Genomic DNA, 18,634 nt, shown 5'->3' with positions numbered 1-18,634 from the left:
GGGACGTGAGACGGCAGAGTTAACGAGGACGTGAGACGGCAGAGGTAACGGGGACGTGCGACGGCCTGGACTCGGCTCTCCACAGACTCACCACGTTGACAGACTCATACAGACGCTCAGAGGCGACGGGCCGCCTGATGGAGGGACACAGCTCCTCCAGCAGCATCAGAGACTTCAGGCCTTCGGCGGTGCAGTCCGACACGATCCAGCCACAGTCACGGGTACTGAAGGGGAAGCCTCCCTGACGAACACAGAAACACGCCAACGTGAGCCGGGAATGCAGGCGAGCAGCTCAGAAAAAGCTCGGTACGGAGGAAAGAAACTGACAAAATGAGGAATAAATAAATATAAATATATGACGACCAAAATAGCGTCATTTTGTTCTCGTAGCAGCTTCGACCGCCGTTTCTCGACCCGAGGCCTGAGCCGAACCGTTCCTCACAGCTCAAGGTGTCGTGTGATTGGTCAGAAGCTGTTGTGGACGTGTTTATGAGCTTCAGTGGAGCCATTTTGCTTCTTCTGTTCCAGCAAAACTTAGAAACCTGCAAGCCTAAAAAGACCGCAAGGAGACGCCGGCGGCATCCGAGCGTCTCGCCACCACCTGACTCCTTGAGCGAGGCGGAGCCTTAAGAGACGAGGCGATATCTTCAAACATCCTCCGTCTCGGCTGACTTAAATAAATGAACCCACCTCAGCTGTGTTCCCCAGCACAGTGCCTGTGAGGCTGCCGTACCTTGTTCATCTGCCTGTAGTACTTCTGGTACCCAGGAGGATTCTCGGGTATCTGAGCAGAAGAAGAAATGTGAAAGTTCTGGGCTTTTAACTTGCATCGTTCCCATATCTGAAGGAGAAGCGTGTTCGCCGCACCTGTGTGACGGTGAGGAAGCGGTGGGCCTCGTGAAGACACCCCGGCAGTTCGGGGACATTCTGAGCCCCAGCCTGGAAAAAAGTCCCCAAAACAAACCTGTTTAACAGCGAGACACAGAAGCGCTGAGAGAATCAGGCTGGCGTCCATCTTTGTGTTACCTCAAGGAACGCCTGAACTGCAAAACAAGTGTCCCAGAGCTGGGATCCATTGGTCCCCTGCGTGGAACAGAAGAAGAAAACGAGTCTCAAATAAACAGGAACTAAGAAGCAAAGTCAGAGTGTGTGTTTGGACTAAAACAAACCTGCATCTTCATCCCATCCAGGCCCAACCTGCGTCACAGAAAACTCACTCATTTTAGTTAAATAAATGTGTTTGTTTAACATCACAGCTTCTGGATGTTTCTGGAGACTGACCAGAGGTAGTCCGGGATCCTGGAGACATGTTCCTGAAAGGCTGCAGAGGACGGACCGTCCACGTACCAGCGGACCAACATGTTGATCGTCTTGGAGATCTACGAGGAACGTCAGCCATCACACAGCTGTTCTCCTGGTTTTATTTCTCCAACATGTTTAGCCGTTCACAGATCAAACCGTTCAGGAGATGGCTGACATGACGTTGGTTTCACTTTTCCTTACGAAACATTTTCTTATTAAAACACATCGAGATCTCTTCAAATCCTTTAAAAACATTCTTCTACTTCAGCGTACTTCTACTTATAAAGTATTAGCTACTGTGAACGATAATATCGCCAATGCTAACTTTAGTTTAAAGCTAACATCTTGCTAAATTTAACTAGCTTTTTGCTACTTGTAGCTTTTAGTCAACCTTTTGTCACTTTTAGTGTTCAGCTAGCTTTTTGATTTTTCTTCAGTTATCATTTTTATACTTTTAGCTAGCACATGCTACTTTTAGCTACCATTTTGCTACTTTTAGCTACAATTTTGCTACTTCTAGCTAGCATTTTGCTACTTTTAGCTAACATTTTGCTACTTTTAGCTAACATTTTGCTACTTTTAGCTAGGATATGCTACTTTTAGCAAGAATTTTTATACTTTTAGCTAGCATTTTTATACTATTAGCACTTTGCTACTTTTAGCTACCATTTTTCTACTTAGCTTTCAGCTCAGTTTCAGCTTCTTCAACACATTTCAGCGCAGCATGAAATCAGCATCCGCTGCATTTTTTGCAGAAAATGCAATTTTGCTAGTTAAAGCTATTCTTTTGAAAATCTTAGCATCTTTATTGCTTTTTATCAGATCCCGTTTAGCTGATTTTAGCTTCTGTTCGAATAACTAGCTTGTGTTCTGCTGATTTTAGCCTCTATTCTGCTTGTTTTAACAACTCAGTTTTATCTTCAGCAGTCACTCAGCGCTCCACATCCTCCAGTAACCCTGTGAAGGACTGTATATATCTGATTTTATGGTGTTTTAGTGTAAAGTTTGTCCTGTGGAGGTGTACAGAGCTGTTACCGGTCCGATACTGATGCATTTGGTGAAGCGGTCGTCGGCCTGGATGTGCTCGTACAGCTCTCTGACAGCCTTTTCTCTCAGCGTGGTGCTGTGGTGGGCTTCGTAAACATTCAACACCGCTTCAAGGTAACAAACACAAGAGTCACAACGTTAGTGGTGTCTGCTGGGAGGAAAACATCAGATAAAAGTCCTGATCCTGTCCGTTTTTCTTTGTATTTTGCTCTGAAGGAGCCAGACTTTCTTATAATCTCTGAAGTGGTCTCCATCAACTGTTTTGTTTTGACAAAGCCTGCCTCTCTGATGGTATGGGGGTATATTAGTGCCTCTGGAAAGTATCTCCAGGATTTAGAACGACATCTGCTCCCATCCAGGACTGTAGAACAGCTGGAATCCTCCATCAGATTAAATTGTTGTTGGTTTTTTTTTTGTACTTACTGTAGGCAACATTCAGCAGAGCGCTGTGAGGCGTGTACAGGTCACACGCTGCCACGTTGTTCCTCTGAGCGGGCCAGTTAATGGTGGCGTAGTCCTGAACATACAGCTCCTGCAAATAAACATCATAAAACCAGTCTTAATACTTTGACATCAAGTATCTGTATAAAAACTTATTTACCTGTAGCATTCAGAGTATGTCATGTGGAGGACTCTCAGCTATTAGCACACCAAATTTTAGCTCAATATCTGTAAAAACGACTGAGTTACAGCCATTTTTGTGTTTGCCAAGGTCAATTAGCTGTGGCGGCCATCTTGAATTGGATTGACTCCAAACAGCAATTAGTTGTAGATGTAGATCCAGTGATTGCTTCCTGTGAATTTCATTAAAATCTATCAACTGGTTCATGAATTTTTTTGCCATGCTGATTTATGCTCCTGAGCCACCAAGAGAGGTAGTCACAGGGTCGAGTTGGCGAGTTAGCGTGAAGTGGGGGTCGGCCCGTGCAGCGGTGGCTCGCTGTAGAGCAGCTTAATCACCTGTCTGAGGCTGAGAATCAGGGGGTCTTCCTCTGCGGTCAGCCTGACAGCGTAGCAGTAGCTCATAGGTAGATACACCTGCCGGCAGTGACACCACAGGGTTGAGGGGTGGGCTGGCATCCAGTCAGGAAACAACCTGAAACACATAAAATAAACAAACATCAGCTCGGTTTCTCTAGACAGGAAAATATGTTCAAGCTCTTTCATTTTTTTGCTGTTGATTTGGGATAAAGAAGGATGAGATCCAGGAAGTTAAAGAGGAGGAACTGCATCCCCAAAGGATGGTCCCGGTACAAGGTTGAAGTCTTGGCCCCTCCCCTTTTTTCAGAAAGACAATTCAAGATCTCCACATTAAAGGTAAATGCTCAAAGACCATCCCCAAGCAGCTCCATGTTCCTCTGACCACAGCTGACAAAGTTATTAAACAGTAGAAGGTTCATTAGACTGTAGCCGATCTCCCAGGATGTGGACGCAAGAGGAAATGCGACCCCAGGTTGATCAGACGGATAGTGTGGATGGTAGAAAAAAAAGAGTCGAGGGAACCATCCAGAACCACTCAAGGTGAACTCCAAGGCCCAAAAGGTGCTACTATTGACAGAAAAACACAAAAAAAGCCAAACAGGAATTCACCTAAATGCACGATGACAAGCCCCAAAGTTTCTGGGACTGATGAGAGGAAAATGGAGCTTCTTGGTTCCGGTCACATCAAGTTTTTTCTTTTTTAAATTGTTGAAGGATGCCAACAAATTAACCTGCTTCTGCACCTATTTCCAAAGAGCCTGAAGGTCCAATTCAAAACTAACTCTGGTTCATCCCTTAGATTTTCGGAGCCTTTTTACACCTGAAGGACTTACAGGTCCGAGCTAAGTGGCTTAAGAAACAAAAAATATTTCCCTGAAAATGATAAAGTAGAAAGACTGGACTGAACGAGTGAAGAAGCAGCCAATACCGCCCTAAAAATCTTTGTAAGACCTCAAAAAGGTCCGGAAACCAGTTGACCGAGACTCTTTTAAAGGATTATGAATCAGTCCGGCTGCTTGGAAGACCTTTGCAGACGAGTGTACCTCGGAGATCCTGGAGAGGAGAGCGTTGGAGGCTGAGAGAACTTACCACATCTCTGGCAGCAATGTGTTCATCCCCTCCCAGCTGTAGACGTTTAAAACAGCCAGCCAGAATTTACCCCAGGAAGGAATCCCAGCCGCTCCGCCTGAAACCAGTCAGGCACAGGCAGAGCTTTAAAATACAGAAAATACAGCGACATTAAGCCGCGGCCTCCCAATCTTTCAGCGTTAACAGCTCGGTCTCGGCGAAGTCGCTCGGCGCTCGGTCGCACCTTTGCTGTGCAGGTTGTTCCGAGCCCGGACCAAGTCCGGGTTGTCGGGATCCACTCCCAGGATCCTCAGCGAGGCGTAGCTCAGCGCCGTGCCGAACACGCTGGACTTGTCTTCTACGTGTCTGCAGAGAACCGGGACACACACGGACACCGCTGCCATGATTAACGTCCCCATCACGTTCGGGGGGGGGGGGGGTCTTTTTTGGACACTTTGGACGCTGACTTACAGACCCCAGCCGCCGTCTGGCAGCTGAACAGAGCGCAGGTATCTCACCATCTCCCACTTCCAGGCCTCCGGTAGACAGATCTTTGCCACATGGCACGTGATAAGGAGACCTGGACAGAAGGAGCACGCTTCAGTATGTTCAAGGCGCTCCGTTTGAGGGGTTTTCAGATTGAATGGAAGCTGTGCTACCAGGGAGCAGGAACAGGGGTCCACCGTAGTCCCCGGCCCAGTGCCCGTCCTCGGCCTGGAGGCGGCTGTAGAACGTCATGCCTTTCACAGCTGCATCCAGAGCGTTCCTGGCAGCCGGGGACTCCGGAACAAACTTGCTCTGCGGAGAAAATCACCATCACCAGCCAGTTTTCCTAAAAGGTTGTCAAAAACAGTGCAGTAAGCGAAGCCCTACAGTGTCCAAGCCCAGAGAGTGAGCTTCAAGCATGGTCTGCTCCCTGTCCGGGGTGTTCTGGTCCTCCACATAGTCCCAGGTCTGCCTGCCCTCCTCAGAGACCAGCCTCCAGCGGCTCAGGTCTGAGGCCGGTTCTGTTTTATAAGGTCCACCTCGTCTCCGCAGGTGCCTGCAACACATAAGAAACCCCAGATATAAACTTTTGACCCAATAAACTGCAGCTGGAGAGGTAAAAGCAGCCATACTGTTCAATTTAAACAACTGTTCTGGGATCAGTTAAGACTAAATTTGGGTCTGGACCCCCTGGTCTCTGAGAAGATCCGGTCTGGTCGCTTTGAATGAATAAAGTGGTTTAATACATGGTTCATGGCTTTCTGCACATAACTAGTTGTCACGTTAGTTTTGTCCCCACAACAAAAATAAAGTTCGGTACTCACGTTCCGTCAGTCATTGCTCCGTAACTGGACTCCTCCGAACCCTACGAATCAACTTCTTTGCCGGCGTTTGTGAAACTCCGCCGTTTCAGCTCTTTGCCTGGGAGTTGTAGTGCCAAACGTCGATGTTCACAGCTTCCCTCAACGCAAATAGAACCACAGCTCCCAGAAGGCAGTGCGCTGCCGTTCGAGCGGCTCGCGAGCGGTGGGAAGACATGAGCAGAGCCCCGACTGTCCAATCGCAAGGCGCCTAGGCGTGGAAAAAGGCGGGTTCACGGCCAAGTAAGCCAATCACAAAAACGTTAGATGAAAAAATAGGCGGGTCTATGATGAGGCTGTCCATTCAGATTCCTCCTAAGATAAACACAACACATGTGCTCATCTTCGGCCGAATGTCACAACAAACCGGATATTTACATAAAAAACACAGGATCCCTTTAAAGAAAAATAGGCGAAATGAAAACTATGATGAGTAACAAGGAAAATGTAGATATTAGAACGGCTAATTTCTCGTAGAAACGAATTCTGCTTTAACAAACTGCATTTTCTGCAACAATGCAGCATGAATACTGCTAAAGAAGCTGGAAAAACTTAAAATAAACAGAAGCAGAACACGAGCTAAAAGCCAAAAGTAGCCAAAGCCTACTGAAAGTAGTAAAAGTCTAACTAAAAGCTTAATATAGCACAAGGCACAAGGCTAGCTTAAAACTACAAGTAGTAAAATGACAAGCTAAAAGTAGCAAAAGGCTAGCTAAAACAAGAAGAACAGTAGCTAAAAACTAAAGTAGCTATAGACAAGCTTAAAGCTAATAGTAGCAAATTGCTAGTTAACATCAGAAAGTAAGAAAAGGCTAGCTAAAAGTACCCAAAGGCTAGCCAGAAGCTAAAAGGAGCAAAACACAAGCAAAAAGCTAAAAGTAGCTTAAAAACACGAAACAGAGCCAGAATCCTGAAGCAGATTTGAAGGAGAACAATGTTTTTGAAGTAAATTAAAAGATCTTAATGGATTTCTGTGTGGAATGTATTTGTAAATGAAGTTAAATGTTTTAAAAAGAAGAAAAATTACAACAACCAAACGTCACAGCAGCCATCTGCAGAAGACAAATGGTTTCATATAAGGATGGCTAAAAAAGCACAACGTCTGCAAAAGTATTTACATTTCAAACAACATAACAGGAAACAAAACTGAGTCAACATTCACATTATATTAATTTACTTATATGTGGCATTAATTGTCTTGATAGATGAAACAACTACAATCTCAGTTATGGAAACCTTTTTTTTTTTTACTTCTCTGTAGGAAAGCTGTTTTTGTAAGATTTTTTTAGTTAGAGTTTTGACTCAGAGTAACATGCTAACACTGATATTTCTTGAAAGTAATAAGAGATAAAGTGTGGTTTGACTAAATACTGGATTTTAGACTGACAACGCTGCCACCTAGTAGACAACGAACATATTGCAGGAAAACACTGATGGTACAGCAGTCAGTGATGTTTATCGTGCAACTTTGGAGGAATAAAATCTTGACAGGAGACTTGATTTGTGAGATTTGATTGTCATCTAGAGCTTTCAGGAAACATTTCTTCAGCCAACGCCTTACAATGACATGAACTTTGGTTTCCTAAAGCATGACTGCAACCACATTTCTGCAGAAAATGTAAAAATACCGGTTTTGGTGTCACGTTTCAAAGTCACAACTAGAAAAAAAACTCAAGAAAAACAGATTTGAGGTAGATTGCAAGAAATAAATCTACTTCCTGAAGCTCTAATATAATTAATATGTTGGGTCAGGTGAGTCGTGGATCAATCCTGTAACTTAAAAACAACATGAAACTTTGTTCAGTCATGGGTTGTGAACACCAAACAAAGAGTTTTTCTCAGAAACGATGCAGAAAGTATGGGCTCCGGTTGAGGCGTGGCATCACATAAAAAGAGCTTCCAGATGTGGAATAGCTCACCTGCAAACAGGAAGTCCTCCTGATCACAACGCCACTGAAGGTTTGTTCATCTGCAGCTTTCAAAAACACAGCTAAGACCTTCTGTGTGCAGAGCACGGTGGTCATTAGGTGCAGTATTATTGATAAGAGCGATGGTTTATTGGAGTTTTTAATTGTCTCTGTTTTCATCAACAGGTATTTCTGCGCTCTGAACTTCTGAGATGGACAAACAATGTCACGGTAAATACCACTTCCTACTAAACACAGTTCTGTGCAAAAACATTTATCAGCTTCCTACTTTTTACAAATGTTTGCTGCAGAAGAGCAAGTCTTTTTTTTGTAATCTTGACCAGTAGTTCTTTGGGCTTTCTAAAGGTCCTTCAAAGTTCTCCTTTGGACTTTGGCTGCTGTTTCGCTCACTTTCAGTCCTGCTTTTTGGCACGTCTTAGCGTGGTGTCCAGCAGACAAACCGTACCTGAAAGTCAAGTTTTTAACAAGCAAGAACAAATCAAAGAAAAACCTAAGAGACAGCTAAAGGGATGAGGACAAATTGTGTCTTTGTGACAGGATGCTAGTAACAAAGAGCTGAAAAATCCCATTTAAAAGGTTTTTTTTTTGGTAAATTGTGTTTTGTGTCAACCCATCTCTGACCCATGAGTCATTCAGGTATAAAAAAGCTCCTAAACTAAACGGACAAACCAGAGTTAAATGGTTTCAACAAACGAAAACCTCAGAAAATGGTCTGGATGTTGTGGTCTGATGGTCAGAGGCGTCCACCTGCATCTCCGCCAGCTTCAGAACGTCTGGAGAACCCAGTAGATCAAGACCGCTTTCAAAGATTTATAAAAAAGTCTGTTTTAAAGTAAAATATAAAGAAATCAGAGGTAAACGTTGGATTTTTGTGTCCATTCTGTCAATAATCTGTTTGGTTTAATTGCACCAGGTGGGCATGGCCATGGTGGACATGGACATGGACATGGTGGACATGGACATGGAGGACATGGACATGGACATGGTGGACACGGACACGGACCTTGCGGTGGTAAAACTCACGATCAGAAGCGGACCCGCAGGCACAAGCATGGTCACAAGCATACCAAATGTCACAAGAAGGGCCGGGATTGCAAAGGGGTGAGATTCAGACCTGCAGATTTCACATTTTAAGCTTTTATTTTGAAACATACGTATGTCAGGGACTGTATGATTCCAGTGGAGGGAGTTAATTCTGTTATTTCTACACTTGAATGTGGAACGGATCAGAATAACGTCTGCTGGTGTTTGTCTTCGTCCTCAGTCTGGCAGCAGCTCCTGCAGCAGCGACTCGGACTAGAAGCCTGGAAGCAGCTTTCCTCTCCTTTCAGTCCTTTCACCAACATCTGACTGGAATCAGATCAGGGAGCCTTTCACTTCAGTGTACTTCGCATTTTCGGGGAATTTAATCGAGTTTTTATCTGATGCGTGAAGCAGAATGGGTTATTATTGGTTGTGTGGCCTTTGAATAAAATCTGGGAAATAAAATTCAGAGTGAAACTGAACTGACTCTTTTTTTATTCCTATAAATCCCATGTTTTTAGTTTCACAACTCTTTATTCAGAATTATGGTCAGATTGTGACTTTTAACTTTTTAGATCTGGACTTTAAACACTTTAATGAGGCCTAAAGTTTTAATATTAAACTCTTTATTTAAACCTTTTGGGCGTTAAAAGATCATTTTAGCTAAAAGCTATAGAAGCAAAAAGGGTAGCTAAAGACTAGAAGAAGCTAACAGCTAGCTCAGAGTAGCAGAATGAAAGCTAACAGCTGAAAGTAGAAAAAGTGTTGGTAAAAGCTAAAAGCCAGCTAAATGCTAACAGTAACTAAAGGCTAGCTAAAGCAACAAAAGGATAACTAAATGGTAGCTAGCAAAAGCTAAGCTAAAAGTAGCAAAACAAGCTAGAAACTAAAACCAGCAGAACTGTAGCTAAAAGTAGCAACATGCTAATTAAAAGCAGTAAATGTAAACAGCCAGAAACAAGCTAAAAGTAGCAGTAGGCTAGCTAAAACCTAAAAGTTGCAGAATGGTAGCAAAAAGCTAGCTAAAACTTAAGAAGATGCTAGCTAAATGCAGCAAAGGTTTAGCTTAATATTTGTAAATAAAAGGTAAATGTTTTGAAAAGTACTAAAGTTACAAAAATAAAAACTCTCAGCATCCATCTCCTCTTTTGTTTTTGTTCCCATTTTTCATGAGCTGAACTCAAAGAAATAAGACTTTTTCTACGTAAACAATCGGCCTTTTTCCCTTAAACATTGTTCATAAATTAGAGTAAATCTGCGCCAGCGGGCGTTTCTCCCTCACCTCCCAGGTGTGGGAGATGCTGATTGGACAGCAGGATTACTGCACAGGTGCGCCTCAGGACCGCCACAATAAAAGTCTGCTCTAAAATGTTTACCTTTACTGTGCCGGGGGGGTCAGTATCTGGTGTGACGTCACGCAGCGCAGCACATCTCCTTCAAACAGAGTTGATCAGGTTGTTGATCGTGGCCCACTCCTCTTCAATGGCTGCTGGATAAAGTCAGGAACTGGACCACACTGTTGTATACGCTGATCCACAGCGTCCCAAACATGCTCAGTGTGTGATCATGAGGCGATGGTTGTGAATTAATGGGCCTCAGGATCTTGTCACTGTATCTCTGTGCATCAATAAAATGCTCCTGTGTTTGTCTCCTGCCCATACCGCCACCACGGACCACTCGTTTCATTCTATTTTATTTTGGTTCACTATATGAACGGCTAAAATAGCACAAAAAATACAAAAACGGGAAAACACCAGCGCGGCTGCTGAGTCAGACTTTATTTTGGTGTCCGCTGCCTTTTCCTCTCTGCTTCAGCCCAGTTCTGGTTAATAAGTTAGCAGCTTTGTCTCTTTGTCTCACAGGAAACGTTGGTAGTTCTGGCGCCGCCCGTTTATTAAAGTCAGAAATGATCATTTTTAAATCAGAGTGATTGTCTCTTTGGGATATTAATTATTATTTACTCCCACTGGGTTAGATAAGAAACCATTCCCTGAAATGTTTCTTCTTTATTCACCTTATTTGGTTCTTGTTTTTCTGTTTGCCTCGTTGAAAAATCTGATTTTTTTATTATCTTGAAGACCTTTGTCCGGGAGCGTTGTTTTAGCTACACGCCCTGCAGCTCACAGCGTATCAATCACCTGACTCCAGATTTTATCTTTTATTGACAAAAGGTTTGTTCTTGGAACTGGATCTGGATTGTGGCTCTTCTGGTTTATCGAGGTGAATTATTTTTCCCTCTTCATGGGAGACTGAGCTCGATCGGTGCGAGGAACAGTCATGGCGGAAAAAAAACAAAACAAAAACAGGGTAATGATGTCGCAATTCTGGGGTTTTATTTATCCAGACGTAATAAAAGATAATCTGATCTTTATCAGGTTCTAAAATGATTCAAAGCCGACCTCAATAAAACAAAAAGACACAAGAAAAGCTTCAGCAGCAGGAACTCTCAGCAGGCCCAAACCATCAGCCCTCCACCACCGTGCTCAACAGTTGCCATGAGGTGTTTCAGCTGGTATGCTGTGTTTGTTTTTCTGCGAATGTCCAAACAAGCCATGACCTTTGACCTTTAACCCGCTAACTGAGGCCTGTGGAGTCCCTGAGCGCTGCACGGTCTGACCTTCAGGGTGAATCTGGGAAGATTTAAAAAAGGTCTTTTGACGTGCATAAAGCAGGACATACAGAAAAAGGTGAAGCGAGCGCGCACGTAGATGTTGCCTCAGAAAGGAGGAGGGTGTGTGTCCGAGGAGAGGACAGTTTATGGTTCGTTAATTATTACCCAAACTCTCACATAGGTCACCGAGCAACAGCGTCCAGAAGGCAGCGGAGACCCGCCCCGCCCCTGACGGCGTGACGAGGTCATGTTCGGGTTGAGGGTGCAGCGGAGCATAAAAAGAAGCGAGGGGTTTGAGCTGCATCACAGGATCCTCTCAGAGCAGGTCCGAAACTCTCCCCGGTGTGAATCAAAGACTTTACTTTACAGTAAACAGTTTTTCTCTTTCAGAATCTGACGTCTCAGCGGGCCTTCCTGAATGTACGGGCAAAACCAAGGTAACCCGGGGTTACGGGATTATGGGATGACTTTACGTATTCTTGATATTCGTGTGTTCTTTAGGAAGCAGGGACACATAAATGTCCCCGTCTTTGTGTTCTTTGTGTTTAGGGCACCAGTATCCAGGTGGCAACCCCGCATTTCCTCCACAAATGTCAAACTGTCCCCCTGGACACGGATCCGGTCCGTGTTGTGGTCAGGGACATGGACATGGACATGGACACGACCATGGACATGGGCATGGACATGGGCATGGACATGAGCATGGACATGGGCACGGTCCTTGCCATGGACATGGACATGAGCATGGACACGGTGCATGCCACGGACATGGACACAAGGACAAGGACAAGAAGAAGCACAAACACAAGCACAAGCACGGCCACAAGCACAGCCACTGTCACAAGAAAGGAAAGGACGGCCACGGGGTGAGAAGAATCTGTTCAATCCTGATTTATTGAATCCAAAATAATTCAGTTTATCATTAATTTCAGCTACATGCAATGAGGCAAATATATATATATATATATGGGCTAAATATTACGGCCATTTTTAAAACTGTTTGACTTAAAATAAAACAAACTGACTTGAGATCAGTTCCCTGGGTTAACTGACTTCTTGATTTTGTTTTGTTTTATTTCATTTAGTCGTCCAGCAGCTCCTGCAGCAGCGATTCTGATTAAACGGAAACCCTGCGGCCTCCTACGGCGTTCCTTCTAACAACGATCTGAGAAGATGTTATCAGTCTGTGTGACTCATGATCAGTTTGAATAAATAAACCACAGATTATCTGTCGTTTGTGTTTTCCTTTCACCTCCGAGTTTGTTTTTTTATGTTCAGGAGTTGTCGGGTGACCACGCCTTGATTGCGGCGGCTCCCTGCCTCTTATCTTATTTTGATAACTGGTGCAATTGATCACTTTATTTAATGAGGTGCGCACCCTTTTTACACAAGTTCACTTTAAGGGTCAACATTTCATCATAGATCCTAATATATGATGATGTGTTTGGAAAAGTGCACATATCTAAGTGTTTAAATACACCACCAGGGGTCCTGCGTTTAGAAATTCAGTAACTGGGAGTGTTCTGAGTTATTTACAGGACGGTTTCTGGATCTCTCCCTGAGAGCCGCAGCAGCTGAGGCAGTAGTAGACAAAACATTACATTCATAGACAGACACGGTCTGCACAGATGAACATGTTATCTAAACAGCGAGGGAGTTCTAACTCTTAGCAAAGTGTCTCTGAGACAGGGTGACATCAACAAGCATGGCTTGATTAAAGGGCTGCAGCAGGAAACCTCTTCTCTCTGAAAACAACATGGCAGCTCGACTTGAAGGAACCACAAGACTTCTGGGACAAAAAGACAGATGTTTACCCAGAATGCACTGCGGCTGTCAGCACGGTGGTGGAGGGCTGATGGTTTGGGCTGATTCTGGAGTCAGATGTGAGGCCATCTGTCCGACAAACAGGACAATGATCCCAAACACAGCAGAACGGTCCAGAACCAGAACCAGAACCTCAGAGAGCTGAGCAGAAACCAATGAGCTGAAGCAACGCTGGAAAGAAGAGTGGGCCACAACTCCTCCACAACCATGAGAGAGACAAACAGGAACCAATGAGCTGAAGCAACGCTGGAAAGAAGAGTGGGCCACAACTCCTCCACAACCATGAGAGACACAAACAGGAACCCACTGAGAGTTCCTGCAGCTGAAGGAGGTTCATAACGTGAAAAATCTTAGAATTAAAAGAGGATGTACTCACTTTTTGCCATGACTATATTAAAGTTTGTTCTACATTAACACACGTTTGTTAAAACAAATTATCTTTATTGTAACAAACAAATCACATGCCATAAAACCTACAATAAAAAAAGGACTGTAATGGTATTCTACCAACAATAAGAGACTAAAATCATACAGAAAACAACTACTGATAGTTATTGCTATAAAGCTGTCCTGTATTTTGTATTATGTATGATGTGATAAATAAAATACGTGCTATAAAAAGTAGAAAATGCAGTTTTTATTAGTTTTTCTCAAGCCAGCTGCATTCTGCTTCCCGTCCACTGGGTGGTAGTGTTGCGCATGCGCGTCGGCACCAACCAACCAATCAGCGTGAACCTTCTTTCCCCTCCTCCCGGAAATAAACAAGCGGCGGAGCGTAGTAAGCGCGGCTCCCGGCCAAACGGTTCAAACCCGAGTTAAAATAAATATAATGTCCTTGACAGTTTGGGCGTCGGCTTGCAGGTATGTTCCTGTTCGTAGCGTAGAGGCAGAGGAGTGACCCAGGCAGCTGGTCCACCATCTAACGACAGACTTTTTTAAACTTTTTGACTGAAAACGCCAGAAGAAGTGTTGCTTTTAAGCTAATGGAGCTGCTCAACTGAACTGAATACAGTTTTCAGAACACTGACCAGCTGCAATGTTATGACCTGTCAACGAGAGAAAGGTTTAAATTGTAACAACAGAGGAAGTGTTCCTCCGAGAAGTTAAATAGGTCCTAAAATCTGTTACTTTTCGGACTTCTGTAGGGCTTCCCACAGATTAAACCCTGATGTTTACAGGATTTCTGCCTCCTGACAAATTAACCCTTAAAGCATTAAAGCACAGAAGGTTTCCTGTATGTCTGTTTCCTCCCAGACTCACTCAGAAACTATTCCCATGGGCATATCAGTGGTCATAATGTTATGGCTGATCAGTGATTATATGTCTAGGTTTATTTTAACCACCATGACCTCACAGGTCATAATTTCAGGTTAGATTACAGTGAGGGTTTAAAGACAACAGATTAATTAATTAATCAGTTGGTTTTGATTTGGTGAAAGTTTTCCGGGTTCTTCGTGTTCAGCCCTGATTTGTTGTTGTTTCGTTCCAGACTGAAGCCGCTTCGCAGACTGCAGAGGATTCAGGGTCACATGGTGAGAAGAAAACGCCACAATTCCACCTGTGTTCGGTGTTTTAACGTTAGCCACCGGGACAGGAAGTTAATTACACGCAGTTAGAGGAGTTTGTAGCTTTCTGTGAGCAGGTCTGACAAACTGGGTTCTTCATTTGACTCCAACAAGCTCTCCATCTGTCTCTCCTTTAACTCCGACCAGTTTGCCTCCCCCTGCTGGTGGGAAACCTCCCCACAGCATGATGCTGCCGCCTCCGTGCTTCACTGTGAGGATGGTGTCCTCAGCGTGATGACGGGGGATAGGTTAGCCTCGGATGTTGCTCGTCCTAGATAGCTGAAAAGTTTGGGGAATCTCCGAAATGCCTTTTGGCTTCTAGTGCTCCTCTTCCTCAATGTCCTCCTGGATGTCCCCCTGATTAATGTCCTCCTTACCGTCTCTGTGAGTTTGGGTGGACAACCCTCTGTTGGCAGAGATTGCACAGATTTCATGGCGCTCCATGGGATGTTCAGGGTTCTGGGATATTTTCTTTTATAACCCAAACCTGATCTGTACGTCTCCGCAGCTTTGTCTCTGACCCAGTGTGGGGAGCTCCTTGGTCTTCATGATGCCTCTTGCTTGGTGGTAGCCCGAACTCCTCGGACTGCTGAGGCTGATTCTCGAGAACGATTATCATACAGAAGAACAAATAAAAGGCATGACAGCATAAAATGAGAATAAAGTAAATTAAACACAGTAAAAACGAAGCAGCCGTGTAACAAAACGATATAAAATCAGTAAAAATAAACTAAAAATCAAAGAACAAGAGGCAGAGACAGGTTTTAATACGGGATTTAAAAACAGACATGGAAGCTCCAACAGCAAAGGCACGGCTGTTATTTAAATTTAAATCTAAAAATGTAATAAAATTCCAGGTCGAAAGGCAACAAAAATGAACAGAAATCATTTATTTTATCAAGGGAATAAAATGAAATGAAGGTCTGATGTCTTCTTCGCTTCTGTTGATTCTGACTTCTTTTATTTATTTTATGTTTTCTAATTAATTATAATTTTTAATCTCGTCTGCCATCTTGACCAGGGATCTTTTAGAAAAGCGAGGTTAATCGTGAAGGACCTCCTGGTAAAATAAAAATCTATAAAATAGTTTGTTTTATTGTTGTTTTTCATTGTTCCTTTCGTATTGAAGTGCTCAGTGGAGTTTTCTGTTCTGCCTCAGATGTCGGGTCACGTGGAGCCAGAGGTTCTCCTGGAGAAAGTGGGCGGAGCCGGCGTGATCACCATGAACCGACCCAAAGTCCTCAACGCCCTCAACCTGACTATGATCCGACAGATCTACCCTCAGCTGAAGGTTCGGCTGTTTTTATTCCAGTCAGACGGCTAACTGCAGCCGCGCTCTGAATTCAAACCGAGGCTGTAACTTCTGTTTGTTCACTTCCAGAAATGGGAGTCTGACGACGAGACGGGCGTGGTGATTATTAAAGGAGCGGGAGGGAAAGCTTTTTGCGCAGGTGGAGACATCAGAGGTAAACTGTCGTCCTTTCAGGTCCCGTCTTTATTTTAAATCTTTACAGACGGGATGTTTCATCTCATCCCTTTTCTCTTAGCCGTCACGGAAGCGGGGAAGGTCGGCGGCTCTCTGGCGCAGGACTTTTTCCGTGAGGAATATATTCTGAACAATGCTATAGGTAAGCTTTATAACTTATTTTAATCAGTAAACCTTTAAATAAATGCTATTCCAAGCTGCTTGTTCTAAAGTTTTGTCTTATTTTGTCCTTTAAGGAGCCTACAGGAAGCCATATATTGCTATTATTGATGGAATAACAATGGGAGGGGTGAGTTATTAAATATTTACATTTTAGCTGAATTTGTTTAGTCATAATTACAGGTGTGATGGTGAGTTTTGTCAGCAGGTGTCAGTAGAGAGCCGTGTGCCTCTGTTACCTGCTGCCTGTGGGAACGGCGGCCTCTGATTGGAGGAAACGAGACGCGACGCAGCTGTTGCTGCTGCTGTTTTCTTTTTTTTATTTATTTTGCTTTTCGAAGCAAAGTCCGAATGGGACAAAGATGAAATATATCTAATTCATCTGTGGAAATAAAGCTGATTTCTTTCTGTAGCAACACAGAAACATAAAAAATGAGTTGTTTTCTGTGGACTTTGGCTGCTTTGTGTGTCTTTTTATTTGTTTGTTAGGGCACTAAACTTTGAGTCATTCAGACATAAAACGGCTCTGAAACTCAAGGGAGGAAAGATGTTTAAACCTTTGATCTCTTTGTTACCAGCAGCCTGAAACAAAGACACAATTTACTTTAGTTAACGGCATGAAAATCACCAAAGATGAGACAGTTTGCTGCTCACCGCGCCACAAAACTGACGGATTTGGTCTTTAGAAGTTTCAAATCTGACCTCAGGTGAACAAAAACACTCAACAGATTCCACAAAAAGACTAAATGTTAAAGTTGTTGGTGTAAAAACTGGACCCAGCAGCAGAACTCTCAGTGGGTTCCTGGTTGTGGAGGAGTTGTGGCCCACTCTTCTTTCCATCGTTGGTTTCTGCTCAGCTCTCTGAGGTTCTGGTTCTGGTTCTGGTTCTGGACCGTCCTGTTTGTCGGACAGATGGCCTCACATCTGACTCCAGAATCAGCCCAAACCATCAGCCCTCCACCACCGTGCTGACAGCTGCAGTGCATTCTGGGTAAACATCTGTCCTCTGGTCTGCAGAGGAGCCCAAACCATCAGCCCTCCACCACCGTGCTGACAGCTGCAGTGCATTCTGGGTAAACATCTGTCCTCTGGTTCTGGTTCTGCTCCAGAAGTCTTCTGGTTCCTTCAAGTCGAGCTGCCATGTTGAGGCTTTAACCTTTGACCTTTAACCTGCTGACTGAGGCCTGTAGAGGCTGAGATGGAGCTCATTGCACGGTCTGACCTTCAGGGTGAATCTTCTTGTTGACTCCAGATAGTTTGGAAATGACCTTTGACCCTTCCCACATTTATAGGCAGCAACTCTGAGGTCATTGCTGATGTCGTTCCACCCTGGCGTTGTGTTAACACACACCTGCAGAACCTCTGAGGTTCTGAGGAAGCAGCGGCTCTGATGTCAAAACCGTTTAAAGCTGCAGCGTTTTTTTTCCCTCTCTGAGCTGAAAGGACCTGAGGTCCCTCGTCCTCCAGAGGGGACACAGTTGTTGATGCCAAGCGTCCTCAGGGTGACTAAATATGGAAGCGCTGAAGACGGTCCCTGTTCCCAGATCTGCTCCGAGCTCCCGGCTGAACTCCCACGAGGAGCGGCTGTTCGTGACGAATCGTCAGCGGGTCACAGAGACACAAACACGTCTTTTCTCTTCAGGATGCAGAGCAGGACTCGTTTCATGTCTTCACGCTGCAGTCAGGATGGATGTTTGTTCTGGAATGTGCTCCCGGTTCCTCCACACGTCTTCCTGTCATAACTCCACGCCGTCTGACGGCGCCGGCTTTCATCTGCAGATTCTTGTTCTGAAAGGAGACACTTTGTGACTGATGGGACTTTCACTTTGTCTCTTTACGCAGAATTAACTCGGGAGTCAGGAGGTTACTGGATGTTTGTGAAGGCTTTAGCCCCGCCTCTTCTGTGGCGGTCTTACTTTGGGTAAAAATGTCCCATGATCCTTTGCAGAAGGACGCTCCGTTCTGTTGTTGTTGGAGCAGGAGGTGGAAAAAGTTCTGTATGGTTCCAAAAAGACACGGAATATTCCTTTACTCATCCGTTCATCCATCTGTACATTCATCTGTTCATCCATCCATCTGTTCATCCATCCATCCGTTTGTCTGTTCATCCATCCATCTGTTCATCCATCCATCCATCCCTCTATCTGTTCATTCATCTGTTCATCCATCTGTTCATCCGTTCATCCATTCATCCATCCATCCTTCTGTTCATCCATCCATCCATCTGTTCATCCATCCATCTGTTCATCAATCCATCCATCTGTTCATCAATCCATCCATCCATTCATCCATCC

General features: G+C 44.2%; 2 protein-coding genes and 1 long non-coding RNA gene across 4 annotated transcripts in view; 2 read left to right on the top strand and 1 right to left on the bottom strand.

Moving 5' to 3' along the window:
- LOC108247361 (lanosterol synthase-like) overlaps positions 1–6,613 on the bottom strand; it is a 12,384-nt gene extending 5,771 nt beyond the window's left edge. Inside the window, exons 1-15 of the mRNA XM_017435408.3 lie at positions 5,709–6,613; positions 5,272–5,440; positions 5,058–5,196; positions 4,870–4,978; positions 4,643–4,764; positions 4,420–4,516; positions 3,310–3,445; positions 2,773–2,881; positions 2,338–2,456; positions 1,282–1,379; positions 1,170–1,197; positions 1,027–1,083; positions 868–939; positions 734–784; positions 92–241 (exon numbers count right to left, since the gene is read on the bottom strand). Coding sequence (XP_017290897.1) covers positions 92–241; positions 734–784; positions 868–939; positions 1,027–1,083; positions 1,170–1,197; positions 1,282–1,379; positions 2,338–2,456; positions 2,773–2,881; positions 3,310–3,445; positions 4,420–4,516; positions 4,643–4,764; positions 4,870–4,978; positions 5,058–5,196; positions 5,272–5,440; positions 5,709–5,722 — 1,470 coding nt within the window. The 5' untranslated portion in view covers positions 5,723–6,613. The remainder of the gene's footprint in view (positions 1–91; positions 242–733; positions 785–867; positions 940–1,026; positions 1,084–1,169; positions 1,198–1,281; positions 1,380–2,337; positions 2,457–2,772; positions 2,882–3,309; positions 3,446–4,419; positions 4,517–4,642; positions 4,765–4,869; positions 4,979–5,057; positions 5,197–5,271; positions 5,441–5,708) is intronic.
- Positions 6,614–7,632: 1,019 nt separating this feature from the next.
- On the top strand, positions 7,633–9,177 carry LOC108247363. Its single transcript, XR_001809080.3, has 4 exons — positions 7,633–7,703; positions 7,838–7,882; positions 8,586–8,773; positions 8,937–9,177. It is a non-coding gene; the product is annotated as an uncharacterized LOC108247363 (long non-coding RNA).
- Positions 9,178–13,859: 4,682 nt separating this feature from the next.
- The window catches only part of hibch (3-hydroxyisobutyryl-CoA hydrolase), a 16,020-nt gene continuing 11,245 nt past the window's right edge, over positions 13,860–18,634 (top strand). The window contains exons 1-6 of one of the 2 annotated variants that reach the window (XM_017435398.3): positions 13,860–13,991; positions 14,620–14,662; positions 15,855–15,986; positions 16,077–16,161; positions 16,243–16,323; positions 16,418–16,470. In XM_017435398.3, coding sequence (XP_017290887.1) covers positions 13,960–13,991; positions 14,620–14,662; positions 15,855–15,986; positions 16,077–16,161; positions 16,243–16,323; positions 16,418–16,470 — 426 coding nt within the window. In that variant the 5' untranslated portion in view covers positions 13,860–13,959. The remainder of the gene's footprint in view (positions 13,992–14,619; positions 14,663–15,854; positions 15,987–16,076; positions 16,162–16,242; positions 16,324–16,417; positions 16,471–18,634) is intronic. The other variant, XM_017435397.3, reaches the window with a different exon arrangement.

The sequence above is a fragment of the Kryptolebias marmoratus genome, linkage group LG6 (genome assembly GCF_001649575.2).
Source record: "Kryptolebias marmoratus isolate JLee-2015 linkage group LG6, ASM164957v2, whole genome shotgun sequence".
Lineage (NCBI taxonomy): Eukaryota > Metazoa > Chordata > Actinopteri > Cyprinodontiformes > Rivulidae > Kryptolebias > Kryptolebias marmoratus.
Note: the sequence above shows the minus strand (reverse complement) of the source record. Positions and strands in the feature narration are given on the sequence as shown.